Raw genomic sequence first — 17,455 nt, forward strand, 5'->3', positions numbered from 1 at the left:
ATCCACACAAAATACTTGGTCTATCCTATGATTGATTTGATTCACCGTAGCGTTGACACTTAATTTCAAAGCAATAGTGACGTTGAAAATATTTTTAGAAGACAGTTTACATTACACAATACAATAAAGAGTAATTTTTATATGGGAAGTTTTAATTTGATTTATATTTTTGTTTTAAAGACCTAAGAAGGCATATAATAACTAGGGAATGCAAATCGGTTATTTTTTGTATGGAAATAACCGCAGTTTCGGTTAATAACCGATTATTTCCATACAAAAGATAACCGAAAATAACCGATTTGCATTCCCTATATATAGTAGTATACCCTATAATGGACGTGGAACCAGTAATGGGACAAAAAAACATAATTCCTCTAAAATAAGTATCTAAAAGTAGTTTATAAACACTGGCTGTATATTAACATAAATAAGAGTCCTAGAGCTGTTTCAGTTTGAAGTTTCATTAAATTTGGTTGCTTTTTAAGAAATTGGCGTCAACCCAAAAGTTGTCGTGTCACTGAAAAAAAATACCACTACGAATTCTTAACAACTTCGCTAAGAGAGGTGAGTTAATTTATTAAATTTCAATTAATTAATACTTGATGAAAACTAGAATGTGTTTTGTTAATTGCATTTACCATGAGATAAGGTATACAACACACTATGTTGTGACTCCACAGATGTAAAAAAATAGTGGTATTTGTCCCAATCCCATTATAGGAGCTGTAAAACTGCGTACCTCCTATGATGGGACAATTGACAGAATGATGCTTGCCATGCCATAATTTCATGTTTAAACAATACAGAAGTAAAATGTAGTTACGAAATATGTCAATCAGGAGGTATTCTCGGACTTCGGATAAATTAATATCGTTTTACCAAACTTTTATTTAACTTGCCCTGTTAGTTAGTGTCGGTCCAATCTTGGTAGCTGAATTTGAGCCACTTTTCGATTTCCGTATCAGTTGAAATTTTGTGTAAGTACGTAATTAAGTATGCAAATGGGATGATAATGCAATATTATGATAACATGGACCTAATCTGATGATGGAGACAGGAGGTGGCCATGGGAACTTTATCGCAATAAACCCTAACTAATTGTGTTTGGGTATATTAGAATTGTCTCGATGGATCTAATACAAAAATAATTGGCTGTGGAAAGAAAAATACATTCAGCGATAAAAGCTTATACCAAAAATTGATTTTTTTGCCGTAACATATTCCCCATTTCAATATTTTATACTGATAGAGCAATGTCCATTATAGGGGGCCCATCACTGGATCCACGTCCATTACCGGGGGCCCATTACTGGAGCTTTGGTGTCCATGACTGGAGAAAAAAAGCATAGTTTTAATTTGTTAAATATGTGGAAATTAATTGCTGTATCTTTCATACAACACGCCTAAAACATGAAAGACGGATAGGACTTTCATCTTTTAACACGCTAAGCGGTAGACCATTTACATGTATACGGGAAATATCATAAATACTCCAAATTTCCTCTTAAATGTCCCATGACTGGTGCTGTTACTATATAGCTCTTCGAGCGGTTCCTGAGAGGCATACAACTAGTCTGACATGCTTTTATTGTAGTTTAGCCAGTGACAGCGGCAATGCCTATCTATCTTATGATATTGTGTGGTCAAGTGCAGTTGCATCAATTTAGTTTAACTTTATGTGACAGCCATATAAGTAATTAAATTCCTATTAAACATATTATGGGAAAATCTTTCACAAATCAACCCAGTTCCACAATAACTAAACTCAAGAAGGCTTATTATTAAGCGTTAAATAAGTATGAAGTCTTGGACTACCATTTTGGATTGGACAAGTACCAAGGCACATACCTAGGTACTACCAATACCATATACCTATATATACTATGTTTTGTTGGTGTATTGAACAAACATTACTGCGATTACAGTGTTTTGGTGGGAATGTCTTCAAAATAGATTAACTACCAATATGTATTATGGACGCCAAATGTAATCAATATGCCTGATGTGTTCATGTCAATTGTTGACGAGACAATAGAGGGACGAGTGACGCGAGCCGAACATCGTTTGAGCGCTTACCCAAACTCATATCTTAATACAATTTTGTTGTAATACAAACCTTAACACGCAGACCGGAAGATTGTTTTTTGTAGATTAATAGATATAGATCAGAGTTTCAGACAGTGAATAGAGGAGTATGCAGCCGACATACCTATCTACGTTCAACCGCCGCCATTATGAACTATTGTTCTCCTGAATATGTCGAAAAATACGTGGCAATTTCATTAACGGTACGTGCACTCTGCACGCATATGTGTTTGCGTCCAATATTGTTTACCTAAGTATACTAGTAGGGAAAGTACCTAAGTGGAGAAATGTATGGAGCAGTATGTTTATATAACATATTAAATATAAAATAACTTATAAAATAAACTAAAACTACAAACAAATTAAAATTAATGCTAAAGTAAAAGAAACTTACCTACCTATAAAATAAAGGAGCAGTATAATTAATATAATTATAAACTTTTGTCTCAGTTCAGGCGACGATTTGCATCAATACAATTTAAAAAAATTAAAGCGTGCATTTGTGATCCCATACAAATAGAGTTATAGCCAATTTTAAAGATTAAAAAATGTTTAAAAAATCTCAATATGGCATTTTAAAGTACATATGAATAAGTTTTGATGCTTGTTCTATGCGTTTTTGACCGTTTTTGATAGGTACAAATTTGCTGGTTTTTCATTTTTCTTCCATAGAAACTGTCTCCCACAATCCACGCCCTAAAGGATTGATTTTTATTTTTTGTATTTCATTCTAAACTTCTATCTACTATAGACACATATAGGTTTAGGATCTACATGCATTTGAATTAAGTCAAGGCTGAGTTATAGCGTTAAAAGTGTCTTAAGTAGGTATGTCATGTTTAATCCAAATTCGTTCGGTAGATGTTTTCGTAATAATTAAATAAAGGCCCCAAAATGTAAACATACAAACTTTCATATTTATAAAATCAGCAAGATCTAATGTATGTGCGAAGTGCGTACCTACATGTAATACGTATCTTACTCCAAAGTGAACTTATTTCTCATGTACCGGATTTAAATTTCAATAACTGATTTCGGGTTCCGTCCTTATTACAAATTGTTCATGCAAATGATCCCACTAACCTGTCAACTACTGCAAAATAGCGTATTCAAATTTGTTGGGATAACTAAAATCAGAACCCAAACTTAATCATAATAAGGCCCCAGGTGGCGTCACTAACAAATTCCTATTCGGCCACGTGAAATTTAATATTGTAACTAGTATTATTTTGTGTCTTGTATTTTATAATCTGTGATATTGTTAAGCAAAATTGTATGTGAAATTTTATTATCTGCGAAAATGGTAACGCACCTACTTAGTTACATTTACTATGTTTTAGAATATACAATATTTAATCCCACTACACGCATTTTCTGGTCCTAAAAGCACCGGCCCGTGATAAAAGCAATTAAAACTTTCACTAAGCGAACTCGATTTTACTGAATTAAAAACATTTTAATTATTTATTTTTTTATTTCTGTTCGAGCGTTACAAATTAGTTTTAGAGCATCCTTGATTTACTCTACAGCGGCTGGTGAGATATGCTCAGATTGCTCAGTGGTTTATACATTTTATAATAATGTATAGTTTGAGACTATACTCGTACTTAGTTATTGTATTGAATTATTACTACATATTTGGTTAACCAGACGCACGAAGGCAAGCCTTTAACCATACAACAACAACAGTAGTTTGTAGTCAACAGGTAGTTTATCATTTTTTACAGTAAAAAAAAAGTTAAAATAAAATATGAAATACGTATTATGTAGATTGCAGGTGTTATAATTTCACACCGAACAAAAATTATAACTTTTAATACAACATTAGCCCACATAAACCAGTTGGCGTTATTGGTATTTACAAAGTTTTCCTTTCCAAAGCAAATTTGTTTTTAGCTTTTATGACAGATAATTTGTCAAGGGTAGCTGTGCGCAAGTCAAAGATAATTTATCTGTCTCAAGCGCTTTATTTATTGCGACGCGTTCGCATCCTTGTTGAGCCCCTTAAAGTTAGCGGTTAATGGAGCTTCTTTGAGGCTGAGACGTCACTCACTTTTGCTGGTGGATCCCTCGCGAGTGTGGTCAGCCGATGCCGAAATCCTTTTATTTATTTATTTACTTATTTAGATATTTACTTCAGGCAACATGGCCCATATTACAAATACCTTACAGACTAACATACATATGTATTTTATAAACTTAAAACTAAACACTATTTAGACGATAAAACCCTTTTATTTAGCTTGTTTAAGTAAAGCACCTCGCAAAGCGAATGACCAAGGTTTATTGCCTTGTGAGTAGAGTTGGTGACATAAAGACATCGTTGGTAGCTGTGGTGGTGTGTTATTTTATACACGCAATATAATTCCTCTTAGATCATTTTTGCAACTGTTCTACTTCGTCAAGATTTGGTCCATATTTATTTTTATTATAGAAGTTTTCATTACTGTTTGTGAAACGACACACTTATGACTAAGTTAGGCATAATTATGGTATATTTCTTTTGATAAAAATTTAAAGATAGGTGTACTGTGAAATGAACTATAAACTATCTAAAAGGCTAATATAGGTAAGCGAATGAACAGGATACACGGTAAATATGTGATAACGAACGTTACGAGAGCGAACGTCGTCAGAAAACTGTAATCCTTTGAAATAATATTATTATTTGGAAATTGTCTAATTATACGTACTATTTTCGCCGACACACTTTACTGACCATTTGTCTTATTGCAACCAAATAAGTGTGTAATGTGTGTTACCAGTGATGACTTACGGCTCCGAAACGTGGTCTTTCACTATCGGCCTCATCTCAAAACTCAAAGTCGCTCAACGAGCTATGGAGAGGAGATGGCTATGCTCGGAGTTTCTCTGCGTGATCAAATCAGAAATGAGGAGATCCGTAGACGAACTAAAGTCACCGACATAGCCCACCGGATTAGCAAGCGGAAGTGGCAATGGGATGGCCATATTGCACGCAGAGAAGATGGCCGATGGGGTCGAAAAGTGCTCGAGTGGAGACCACGGACTAGCAAGCGTAGCGTAGGACGTCCACCCACAAGATGGACAGACGACCTTGTTAAGGCCGCCAGAGGACGCTGGATGCGGGTCGCTTCCAACCGGTACGAATGGAGGTCCAAGGGGGAGGCCTATGTTCAGCAGTGGACGTCTTATGGCTGAGATGATGATGATGATGATGATGAACCAAATAAGTTCTACTAAGCTAACTTGAGTGCATTGTTGTTAGAACTTAATAAGCCAATGCATAAAAATGCAAGTAATATTCATAACAATACTTTAAACTATTTAAAGGATAACAATCAGCTTGTTCTTATACAGACGCATTGCATAAAAAAGAAAAACAATGGAAGTAATTTAATTTGTAAAAACACTTTTATTTGCTTATCTGTGGGCTTCCATTACCTTGTAAAAAGGGGTGTAATTATGATTGATGATAGAATATGATTCGTATCCACTTAACACATCGTAAAGGGGGTTGTTTTATTGGGTTCTGCGCCTCTGAGGTCAATGACTAATGAACATAGTGACTCGACTGTTTTAAAGCACCTACGTAGTTGTTTTAAAACGAGGGAGCTCAAAACACTCGAAACGATAAGCCACTTGAAAAAACATCTGCTTGTACGGTATTGATTATATATGCCTTTATTATTACTTATTTACTTAATGATCGAAAGGTGCCTCAAATTCAGAATACCTACATAAGCTTAATTTTATTTTTTACTAGCTTTTGCCCGCGACTTCGTCTGCGTGAAATTATATAATGCTAACAGCAATAATTCAATTCGCGCATTGCTTACTTCAATTATCAGGCAATTCATTAACTCTTTCAAGTCCACCCCCTTTTCACTCTCTTCAGGGATGATTTCCGACATAAAAACTACCCTATGTCCTTCCCCGGGACTCAAACTATCTCTATACCAAATTTCAACTAAATAGGTTTAGCGACTTAAGCGTGAAGAGGTAACAGACGGACACTAATGGATTTAGTATATATGACACAATATTTCAGGCTTAGGGCTTGTAGAAGAAAATAATATAGAATTATTTGTTGTATATTAAAATGTACGCTTTTGTATTAACTGAGATAAATATACCCCTATTGATCCCTACCTGAATTCCAAGAACAAGAAGATTGAAAATAGGCAAATTTGAGAAGCTTTTAGTTTCTAACATAAAATCAAAAAACAGGTCTCATTTAAGGGTGAAATACATAAATAAATATTCCATGAATCGTAACAAGAAAATGTGAAGGAAAAGGTAAATAATTATTTGTGAAAACGTTGGTTGTTAAAGGTTATCTTTGGGCCTGATATATTATTTAGGTTCAATTTGAAAGCTAACTCGTTCGGAATGACGGTAGCGCTGTGAATAAGAAAAGCGTGTGCCGCGGGCCGGCAGGAGGCGGTCACCTATACGACCAAGACATCCTATAGCCACAGCCAGGGAAGTGTTTCAAAGTTACATACACCGTTCTGGGTTATAGTGGACTCAGGACACCGCTGTAATGTAGATATTTGGCAAACATTCATTTTTAATTGGAAGGATGCAAGGAAGATGTTGTAACATGTACTATATATGTTGAATTTTATAACAAAATCTAGTTCAATAGATAGAACATTTGCAATTTATCACACTAAATTAAAAATTACACGACTTTGATGTTTCAAAATATAAGTAAGTAATTCGAAGCTAATTATGTACATATTTTTCAACATCTATAATTAATAAAAAGTTCGAGTCAGATTTTATTTTTTAACAAGCAGATACGTCTGCGAACGATGCTATCAAGCTTAGAATAAACTTGAAAGTGGAAAAAAACCGGGCAAGTGCGAGTCGGACTCGCGCACGAAAGGTTCCGTACCATAAAGCAAAAAAAAACGTAAAAAAATGCAAAAAGAAAACGGTCACCCATCCAAGTACTGACCACGCCCGACGTTGCTTAACTTTGGTCAAAAATCACGTTTGCTGTATGGGAGCCTCACTTAAATCTTTATTTTATTCTGTTTTTAGTATTTGTTGTTTTAGCGGCAACAGAAATACATCATCTGTGAAAATTTCAACTGTCTAGCTATCACGGTTCGTGAGATACAGCCTGGTGACAGACAGACGGACGGACGGACGGACGGAATGCGAAGTCTTAGTAATAGGGTCCCATTTTACCCTTTGGGTACATGGGTACGGAACCCTAAAAATACTGTCTTCTGGATCCAGAGCGGGGGGTCTGGCCAGAGGCCGTGAGTTCAAAGTTCAAGTCTCACCCAAGCAGTAATTTTTTCCACTTTTAAATTTATTCTAAGTTTACAGTCAGATTGTATACCTACCTTCATAAACGCAATACCTCGCCCTCAAAATATCAATTTTCTTGTTTTGCGTAGGTACTTCAAGGCGGCTTGAAGTCTTCAACTCGAGCGTGACGTCACGATCAAGTACTGTTTAGTAACAGGCGTCTGTGCGTAAAGTACGATTGTCAGACTTTGACTACAATTAATTTAAATAAAAGACATTTTATCCACAAAACCAGATCTACTTATATCATTAATACAAAACTGTCATAATATATTGTATTATGTCTTCACACATTAAGAATCACTAACATTCTTAGCTTTCAGAAAATCACTGTTATCCAAAACAGTCTACCAATAAATTATTATCTAAACAATTTACCACTAAGAATGAAGTTCATCGTCTTACCAAATAACCGATTCGCAAGACCGAAGTGATCCCATAAGTGTTTAGTGAACAAAGTTTAGTACGGAACAGTAAAAATGGCAATTTGTATAAAGTAAATTTTAAGTTTTACAAGAATAGTTAAGCCATTGAGTATGTCTGTCTCACATTTTACTATTTAGTCTGATCAGATTATTTATCTATCGTGTTTCTTCTCTTCAATTTTAATCTTGTGAACAGACAAATACGAAACAACACGTTTTCTTTAAAACATAAACTTTACTCTTGTACCTACTTATCACTCGTTTAAAATAAAGGTACAAAAACTCTCGCGTTTTGTACACATATTTAATTACACAAACGGGTCTACCGCGATATAATTTCATTGTTTTTACCTTAAATTCCGACGTTTCAGCTGAGTTGTACCAGCTGTGGTCACGGAAAGACTGACGTCCCAACAATTCGTCGGAATTAAAGGTAAAAACAATGAAATTATATCGCGGTAGACCCGTTTGTGTAATTAAATAAGGTACAAATGGTACAATGAAATCAATTGGGGCTACGGTTAAGACAAATTTTGTGACTGTGTCATGATCATGAGATTACTTTATTTGACGAAAATCCAATTCCCATTAAGCTTCAGGATTATAAAAACGTCGTTTTATGCGGAACCTGACAAAAAAATTCATTAGGTTAATAATGGTACAAGTAGAGTGCGAATACAAATACTTAGTTTTGTTTGTTAGTTTGAATCCCTTGTTTACGTCAAATTGAATAATTTTATTTTTTAATAATCTAATGGGTGGAATTGGCTTGTTGAAAATATTGCACATTCAATTTACACCGAGGATGGCGAGAGGTGGCGGTGTCGCTTTGTGTTACCATCGCAATTGTATTACGGCTATTCGATTTATTCTTTTTATTGTATTTTTGCTAACTTGCCTCGCTTTTCGCTGCAGGATGGCTTCCTGGCTCCTGCATTTAAATGCAAAAAATAATATCTGTGCAAGTAGATAACTGTTTTGAGCCATGGTTTCCATGGTGCGATATGACTGAACTATCAAACACAGTATCTACTTATACATTTGCCAGGAGACATTGACTGTATCAACATCACGCATACATTATACGCTAACGTCTACGTAACTCGCATTCTATGCATCTCGCTCGTGCTTAGTGCGAGCGAGATGTATAGAAAGTAAATGTGTTAGTTAGAGTCTGTGCGGAAAGAGAAGACTCGTGAAATGTAGGGGAGCCCATACATTCTACGACTCTTCTCTTTCCGCACAGACCCTAGTGTTGATACTGTCAGTGACTTGTAGTACGGCTACTGGTAATAAGCCATTTACGCAATAAACATATTGTGTTGTTGTTGTTGTTAATCTATAAAATCAATATTAGCCAATAAAGACAAACTGATGTTATCATTTTGTTTATCAAAACTAGATTTCGCTAAGATTAGATCGACTATCGACTCCTTTATTATACCTCTAGGCAGGTTGCCCTGAAAATCAGCGTCGTAACATCCCAGTCATAAGTAGGGTTTCTGCTCGAGAATTCTCGAGGCGGGAAATCTCGAGAAATTTGTCCTAAGTCGAGACGGGAAAAAAATTCTCTATGCCTCGAGAACTCGAGAAATAAATATCTTGGGATAAGTAAAAAGAAAACGCGTATAACACGTGGTGTGTATATAGTGTATTTCTTTAGGTAGTTAAATTAATGTAAACAATGTTTATTTTTTACATTTTCAGGTACTTAAACCATTTATTAGGTAGTTAACCAAACAAATAAAAAACTGCCTTGATCCGTCCCGTTTAAAAATTTTAAACTATCGTGACATTCATGACGTGTGTTTTTACTGTAAAGAGGCAATTAAGTTTTTTTACTATTACTTATGAAAGCAAAATAATATAAAATATCGTATATGATTTGTTAATTGTTACACATTTGCCGTGATTAATTTTTCAAAAGTGTTTTTCAATACATAACTTTTTATTAGGACGTCAAGATCTCGTATCTTCTTTCTAATGCAAAAGTGAATTGCCTATAGGACCTAGGATGTATTATTTAGTTTTGAGGTTTTTGTTAATTAACAAAAACCTCAAAACTAAATTACTATTGATAAATTAAATCATCCCGATAATATATTCCTATTAGCAAAATATCTCAATTGTTACTTTCACTGTTCAGTAAGTATTAATATTACGTAGTAAAACTTCTGTAAGTTTGTCACATCAAGTTTTTTTTTAAAGATATACACGACAAGATAAAGACATACACTACCTATATTAGCATATCACATCGCCGTCGCGCACGCCTGCACCTATAGTAGTATAGTTATGTTTGTTGTTGAATTTGTGATTATTGAAAAGAGCAATTTATGGTGACTAAAAATTTACCATACGTTTGATTATTGATCTCACCTACGATTCGCGTGAGTCTTATTTGTAAAAAAGCAAAAAAATTAAAATAACATGGTGTTTTTTACAACTTTCAAAATTTCTCGAGATACTCGAGAAACTCGAGAAATCCTGGTCGAGAATTCCCGTGCCTCGAGAAATCAAAAAGGCCGAGAAACCAGAAACCCTAGTCATAAGTGGCAATCATTTTGATAGTTATTGATTGGATCTTGTTTTTAGCCTTACTCCGTCTTTGTCACATTATATTCTACTCTATCTTATACCACCCTCCTCGACATAAAATATAACATTGTAGACAGTCGGCGGCGTATATACATACCGGGTGTGGCCTGTAACATGAGCAAATAATTAAAACAGATTGTACTCCTCAAACAGTGACACTTTTGTTCAACAACTTTTAAAAATTATGAAGTATTAAGACTCCCTATTTTTTATATAAAATAAATATTATCTTCAATGGACGCCATCGCCACGCCATATCATTGTGATTGACATTGCTTGTCACGCCTTAAACATAACAAAATTCGCAATACATTGCGTCTTAGAATAAACTTTAAAGTGTATTAAAAATTAAACCACAAGTTATTTTTAAAAGTCGCTGAACAAATGTTGGTCAGTATGAGGAGTACAGCCTACAGTTTAATTTTTTGCTCATATTACAGGCCACACCCGGTATAGCAGACCAATGCATACAATACATGTTTGTTACACGTCACGTGGCATCGCCACATTGTTACGATGTCTATACTCTCCGTATTGCATGTATTAATTGGGTCAGAGTACAATGTTGCATGATGCACTGTATTATTGTTGAGTAACTTGACACTATTAATAAATTTTCACCGCACCAACTGGTAAAGGCTCTCTTAATTGTTCTAAAACTGACAGCAAAGTTGCACTTTATTCACATGTGACTTAAAGTAATCAAATGCAAATTTTGAGTTGTTTTCCTATGTTTTCCGGTGAAAATGACTTAAATGATCATTTTGAATGATAAATATTAATTAACATTCATTTGGATTTGAATGGGTTTGATTTGTTTTGATATCGTACACTTAATATTTTCTTCGGGTTAGTGTGGTGAAAATTGTTGTGATTCACTCGGGGGCAAATTTTGATTAACCCCCGTACTTTGAAAATTTTGAAACTTTCGCAACGCGCAATTCCATTTTTTGAACCGCTCGCTACGGTCGTGGTAAAATTTTGGAATCTTTCCCTTGCTCGGGTATCAATATTAGCACGAGCGGTTAAACAACAACTTTGCCCCCTTATAAAACAAATAACTATTATTGAGCCGACATAATTTTGAATGAAGTTAGTTGAATGCATCTTATGATGAGCTACAGCTCGTGGTCCTGGCTCCAGTTGCAGCTCGGTGCAGTTGGAGCTGAGTGCTACTAAGGGAGTCCTACCGGATGGGTACAAAATCTCTTGCCTCAAGCCTGCGTTAACCACTCGTCTAGAGTGAAGTCCTGAGAGAAACAAATATTCGTGAAAACGTAAGCCTAATCAATCAGTACCTACTAGGTAATGTACTCGTGTAGGCTCATCTTATGTAGTTAGAAAAAATATTTGTTCTATACTAGGATAAGCCGCGCACATTGGACTATGTGTCAGATACTATATGTACGTCTAGTAAATTAAGAGTACTAAAATGATGAGTTGTTCCCAATGGTAAAACTTGAGAAAAAAAGCTTTCCACGTATATCTGAGCAAAGAGTACTTATTAATGTTATGTTATGTAAGTTCATGGTTCTGTAGCACCAGGTGTGTTGCAACACCAGGTTTAACTATGCTCTGGGCTATAACCGCGAAAATCTAAATTCGCAGATTGCGGGAATTTTTCTCTGTCACTCTAATTACGCCTTCATTGGAGTAAAAGAGAAAGATCCCCGCAATTTGCGAATTTCGGTTTTCGCGGTAGCCGCTCTGACCGTATGGTAGTAGGTATTGTCATTATTTACTTTTGTTTTTTTTTAGCTTTAATTATAAAAGTTCCGTTTATCCTCCTTACGTGTAATATCTACTTCTCTTTAATTAATATACTGTTAGGATGCATGTAGATATATGTCAGTAGAAATAAGGCTAGCTACGTTTCTCGCCAGGTTAATTATATAAAATTATGACGTCACTGGGGATGCCAGCTCGCCGGTTCGCGCGAAGTTAAAACGTATGCAGTTTCTGAACTTTCCTGTAATTTAATCCTGTTTCATTCTCAGAGACAACGGCGAAATTTTTGGGCGAGTTCAACTGAATATTTAATGAAACGATCTAGAAAACAGTTGTACAGTGTTCGGGAATGAAGTGTCTAATTTAGAGAAAATAAATGTTATTATTACTGTTGTATTATTATATTTCAGCCAAAATGTATCAATTTACTGATAATGAAGCCAATGGTTAATGTTAACACAAATTACGCTTTATTCAAAATGTAATTGCCTCTAAATTGTTTGGCTAACGAACCTATACAACATATTGTATAGGTACTTAGTTGGGACATTAAGTACCTATTCTTTCATTTGGTAAATAGCAAAACATCTCATCATCAACGTATTTTTTATTCGTCTAAACCTCGAATGCCCAGAACCCAACTTGCATCCTTGAAGGAATAGCAGAAATTAAATTTTATTTCAGCGAAAAGAGAAAATAAAATTGCTTTCACATTTTAGTTCGGGTAGAAACGAAGGCAAATTTGGTTGGCTGTCTGTATGTAGCAGGTATATGTATACATGAAGGTGAAACAGCGGCTAAAGTGCAGGTAAAAAAAGGTGAAAAAAAGTAGAACTGGAGCTCGTTGAAAGAGAAACACGTTCGGTGAGGAGTAATGCATTTTGCGATGTTCGCCGGCGCTTGCTGATGACATTTGTTAATTGCGCTTCTTAAATTATACTAACTGAAACTGCGCGTTCTAAACTCAACTCTCTGGAGCGCTCGCGATATTAATTTTAAAGGAATGTTGAAGTTTTTTTTTTACCTATTTTATTAATTTTCCTGCCTACAATAAATGCTAGAAATCAAACTACTTACCAAACTAAGCTTGCATTTTAGTATTCAATATTTATGTTATTCCTCAATTTATGGCACGAAATGTATTGAAATCACGTTTCAAACTTCAGCGGCCGCCAAATGAACTATAAGATGTACACCAAAATCTATAATATGCGAATAATTTGCCTGCTGAACAAGGTCTAAAAATGTAAATATTCCTCATTTAAAACTTTAAACGGTTCTCTCGCTTAAGTTGAAAATTAATGCAGGGCGCCAGTTTTCTATAAGCAAGGCGGCGAGCGGCGTTGTATCAATTTTTTATAAGACCCGAGATTCAAAGTTAAGGGGTCTATACATCGTGCGTAATGTATAATTATAATGCAAGGGGTCGCTATTATATTTAATTACAGACCACACAGAGGATTTCATTTATTTGACACGTGGAAATTTGTCTTGTCGCCGCTTGTGCGCGCCTATTCAATGCGCGGTCGGAATGCAGAGCATTCTCGATCCTTTTGATGAGTGCTAAGATTAATTTCGGAGGGTTTGAAGAGCTCGAAGCTCAAAGGAAGTTTTAGAATATAAGTGCATTAATAAAGATTTTTTCAGTCTCTCGATAGGTACCTACCTTCTCTACCATCGAAATAAGTCTTTATTAATTTTTTCATGGGCTTTTGTTATCGAACTTGCCTTTATTTTGATCTATAAAGTGAGAAATATTCATAATTAGTATTTTACTCATATTTCTGTGATTATTGTTGTGTAATAAACGGCGGAATCGACATTTATTGGTGCTTCACATCACCAGTGCTGTCGTCCATCTTGTAGATTGGTTTTTGCGCGTGAATTAGGTCGCATATTATCTAAGACCTAAACGCTCATATTTGTGATTACCTGATAAATATTGTTATAAGTGGTGCTCTGGTGTTTTTACTCTTACAATAATTATTCAATTAGGAAGATTGTAATATTAATATGCACCTAAGGGATAAGTTACATTTTTTTTAATAAATGGGTAAATCTAAATTGATGAAACAATTAGAGTATGTCTGATGTGCCTGTAAATTATAATAAACACATCTATTTAACTATAAATATTCACAAGGCAACTTACAAGAAGAAAAATGGCCCTAAAAAAGAAAAGTGGCCCGTAAATATGCAGGCTCCATCCTGATAGCCACCGATTTTTGGGACTACATTAATCTTACAATTAGGTATCACTCTGGAATACAATATATCACTCTCAAATACTAACATTTCAAAGTGATATATTTTTACAGTACATATGGTCCTATTTTCCCGCACTAGCGCGTAAAATAGCACTTTTCGTGCGTATGTCAAAAGTTTAAAGAGCCATATGTACTGTAAAACGTTGTACAATAATACACGTGCGAATAGGTAATTCGCAACTCGTGGCGATTTTTTTCCAATTTCCTGTTTTCCGCACTTGTATCGTAAATAACTATTTTGCTTGAAATATTGTGATAGGAACCTGTGATGGCTGGAGCTGGAGTGTCCGGTGGTGGAGCTGGACATGGGCGAGCGCGCCGGGAACGCGGCCGCGCCGTGCCCGCCCTCCGACATCACGAATTCTGCAACAATATTTAGAGGTATTATCGTCGAACAATCTCAGAAAGATATTCCCACTATAAGTTGAATGAGTTTTTAGTTGAGATGTGAATGTTTTATGATAGATTAGTTGAGAATAAGATGCGTTAACTTTACAGTTAAGAGCCAACAGGAGTGGTCATTTCTTCATACAAACGTACTCGACTGTTTACTCCGTGGGTTTTGATAGAGCAATTTTTTAACACAGATTAATATTGTCAATATCTGTGTCGGACCGTTTTGCTTTTTTTGATATTTTTGTTTTTTAAGGCGCTAGAGCCCTTTCAAAAATGGCCAAAATGGCCTAATTGACTATGCCGCAATGAGAGGCGTAGTATTCAAAACTGATATCAATTAGCCAAAAAAGCAAAACGATCCGACACAGATAATTTCATAATCATTTAGATTTACAAGTTCGGTTAGGATTGGTTAAGTTTTGGAGGAGGAAACAGTCGAGTACGAAACCTCGATTTTTGAGATTTTTACGCAGGATTTTTCGCCTTGTCCTTATCGCACTAGTTTTAGGAGCCGTTTCCTTTAGCGAGACGGGTATATTTACCTAAAATACTTAAAACTCAGCTCCTGTTTCGTCTTAAATTTATTCTCTTCAAGGAATATTCTATTGATTTAGAACACCCCATTTGTTACGCTTTATTTCTACATGCATTTAATTCGTTATCGAACTCAACTGAATACGAGTATTTTCGAATAACATTTAGAGGACACGCAACTAGAGTAGGTTTAGTCTATACAAAATGACCGCAAACGCAGTATGTAAGTCTCATTTTATTTCTCGGCCGGGGCCGGCCGGGGGCAGCGTCGGCGCTAACTATCAATCCTTCTGTCACGCTATCGACAGCGCATTTGTTTGTTCTCACCATTTTTGTCTCGGCGCTACTCGCGCTATATCTGTCTGCGTGGCGTGCGGACGCCGGCGATCAATCTGCCGAGAACCGCCGCTGAGCATGATGAATGTCGGATCGAAGACCGAACGCCTCCACTCACCGCCTTGACAACAAGCTACCATACATTTTATTGACGACCATTTTTTACAAGGACCAATGGCAGCTCTGTTTGTTTTCGATGTCCTCGCTATCTAATGAATTATTTAACGTTGTTATCTTAGCCTCGGCCGTTGTTTATGGTAGTGTCTTTTGTAGTGTATAATAAGGAACGACCCAAATCTAAACTTCACTTTGAATCATTGCTCAAAATAAGATTTTTTTTTGCGTAAAGTCATAGAATGCTTTACTACTGTTTTAATTTGCCTTTTTGTGTACTTTTCTTTGAATCGTAGCCTACAGTCCTTAGACTGTAAATTATTAAAAATATCAACATACAGGATGATTTGGTTATGTTATATCTGACCAAACCTACTCTAAGGGGTGAATACTTATGTAGGTCATACTGAACAGCTTTTACTACAGTTGTAAAAGTTGTTCAATATGACCTACATATTCACCCCTTAGAGTAGGTTTGGTCTGACATAACCAAATTATTCCGTATAAACTCCCACAGGTAAACTCATTTTTGAGTATTGTAAACCTATGTTTAGTTCAGTGTAATAAATTACAACAGTTATCTGAAATGCATAAATAATAAATAAATATTCCAATATTTTGTATACAGTTAGTACGATATGGACACGCAAGTGTCAATAGATGTGGTGGGAAATCAATGGAAATCGGATTTGTAAGGTTTTGTAAACAACTCATTTAATGTGTTTCTGATTCTGACATGAAAGAGTCGTGTAAATGATTAATATACCCGCGTAATGTTTGTTTAGACAGTAAGCGTGGGGATGCGCGAGGTGTTGTTATAATTTTGTTGTATGTTATGATCCCTCCAACACGTAAACATAAGTATTACGATCACGAGCTTCTTTATTCGATCGATGGATTGCGATTGTTTTGAAACATATCGAATATCTTGTTAAATAGGTAGGTAGGTACTTTAATTTAAACATTATCATAGCTGAACCGAACTCTTTACTTATTCATGTAGAAATTAAAAGGGCCTATAAAGTTGACATATTGCCACCAGATGAAAATTCAGCGACATAACTTGTATCCTGCGTTGGTTGTAATCTTGAAAATGTACTCCTGTTTGTTCAATATGCAAATACGTGTAAGCGGAAGAAATGGAAACAAACTCGGATACTACGCGATTCGTTACATGTTACACGTGACCTACAGTATGTTTACCTACATCATTTCATTAGGAAGGAGTTGGTAGCGCTGGGTGCAACCAACTTGCTTTCACATCTAAAATATACCTACTTAACTTGTACTTAATAGATATAATTAGACGATGAGGGTTAGAGAAACTTCAACGACGCGGTTTCCCTACCTGATCACGAAAGAAATGTATGTTTTAATCAAGGACAAACGACATGAAAAATTCACTCGTTAACATACTAAATTACTAAAATACTCTGCTATCGACAGAGTAAGAAAAACCTGAAATAGTTAAAGTTGACTATACAGAAATAATAATAATTTTCATTTATTTTCAATTGTATATTGTTACCCTGCATGTCAATAGCTGTATAATTTTGGTATATAACCAAAATAAAACCATTTTAATCTCGCTATCGCTTGTGTTTTAATTGCATTTAGAAATGGCAAACTTTGTTACGTATAATATAACACAAGTAACTATTTCAA

The 17,455-nt window shown here is 35.3% G+C and overlaps 1 protein-coding gene across 1 annotated transcript in view; it reads right to left on the minus strand.

Annotated features, from left to right (window-relative positions):
- The window catches only part of LOC134666899 (uncharacterized), a 183,515-nt gene that overhangs the window by 42,015 nt on the left and 124,045 nt on the right, over positions 1-17,455 (minus strand). The window contains exon 5 of the mRNA XM_063524204.1: positions 14,674-14,773. Within this exon, the coding sequence (XP_063380274.1) occupies positions 14,674-14,773 (100 nt within the window). The remainder of the gene's footprint in view (positions 1-14,673; positions 14,774-17,455) is intronic.

The sequence above is a fragment of the Cydia fagiglandana genome, chromosome 8 (genome assembly GCF_963556715.1).
Source record: "Cydia fagiglandana chromosome 8, ilCydFagi1.1, whole genome shotgun sequence".
Lineage (NCBI taxonomy): Eukaryota > Metazoa > Arthropoda > Insecta > Lepidoptera > Tortricidae > Cydia > Cydia fagiglandana.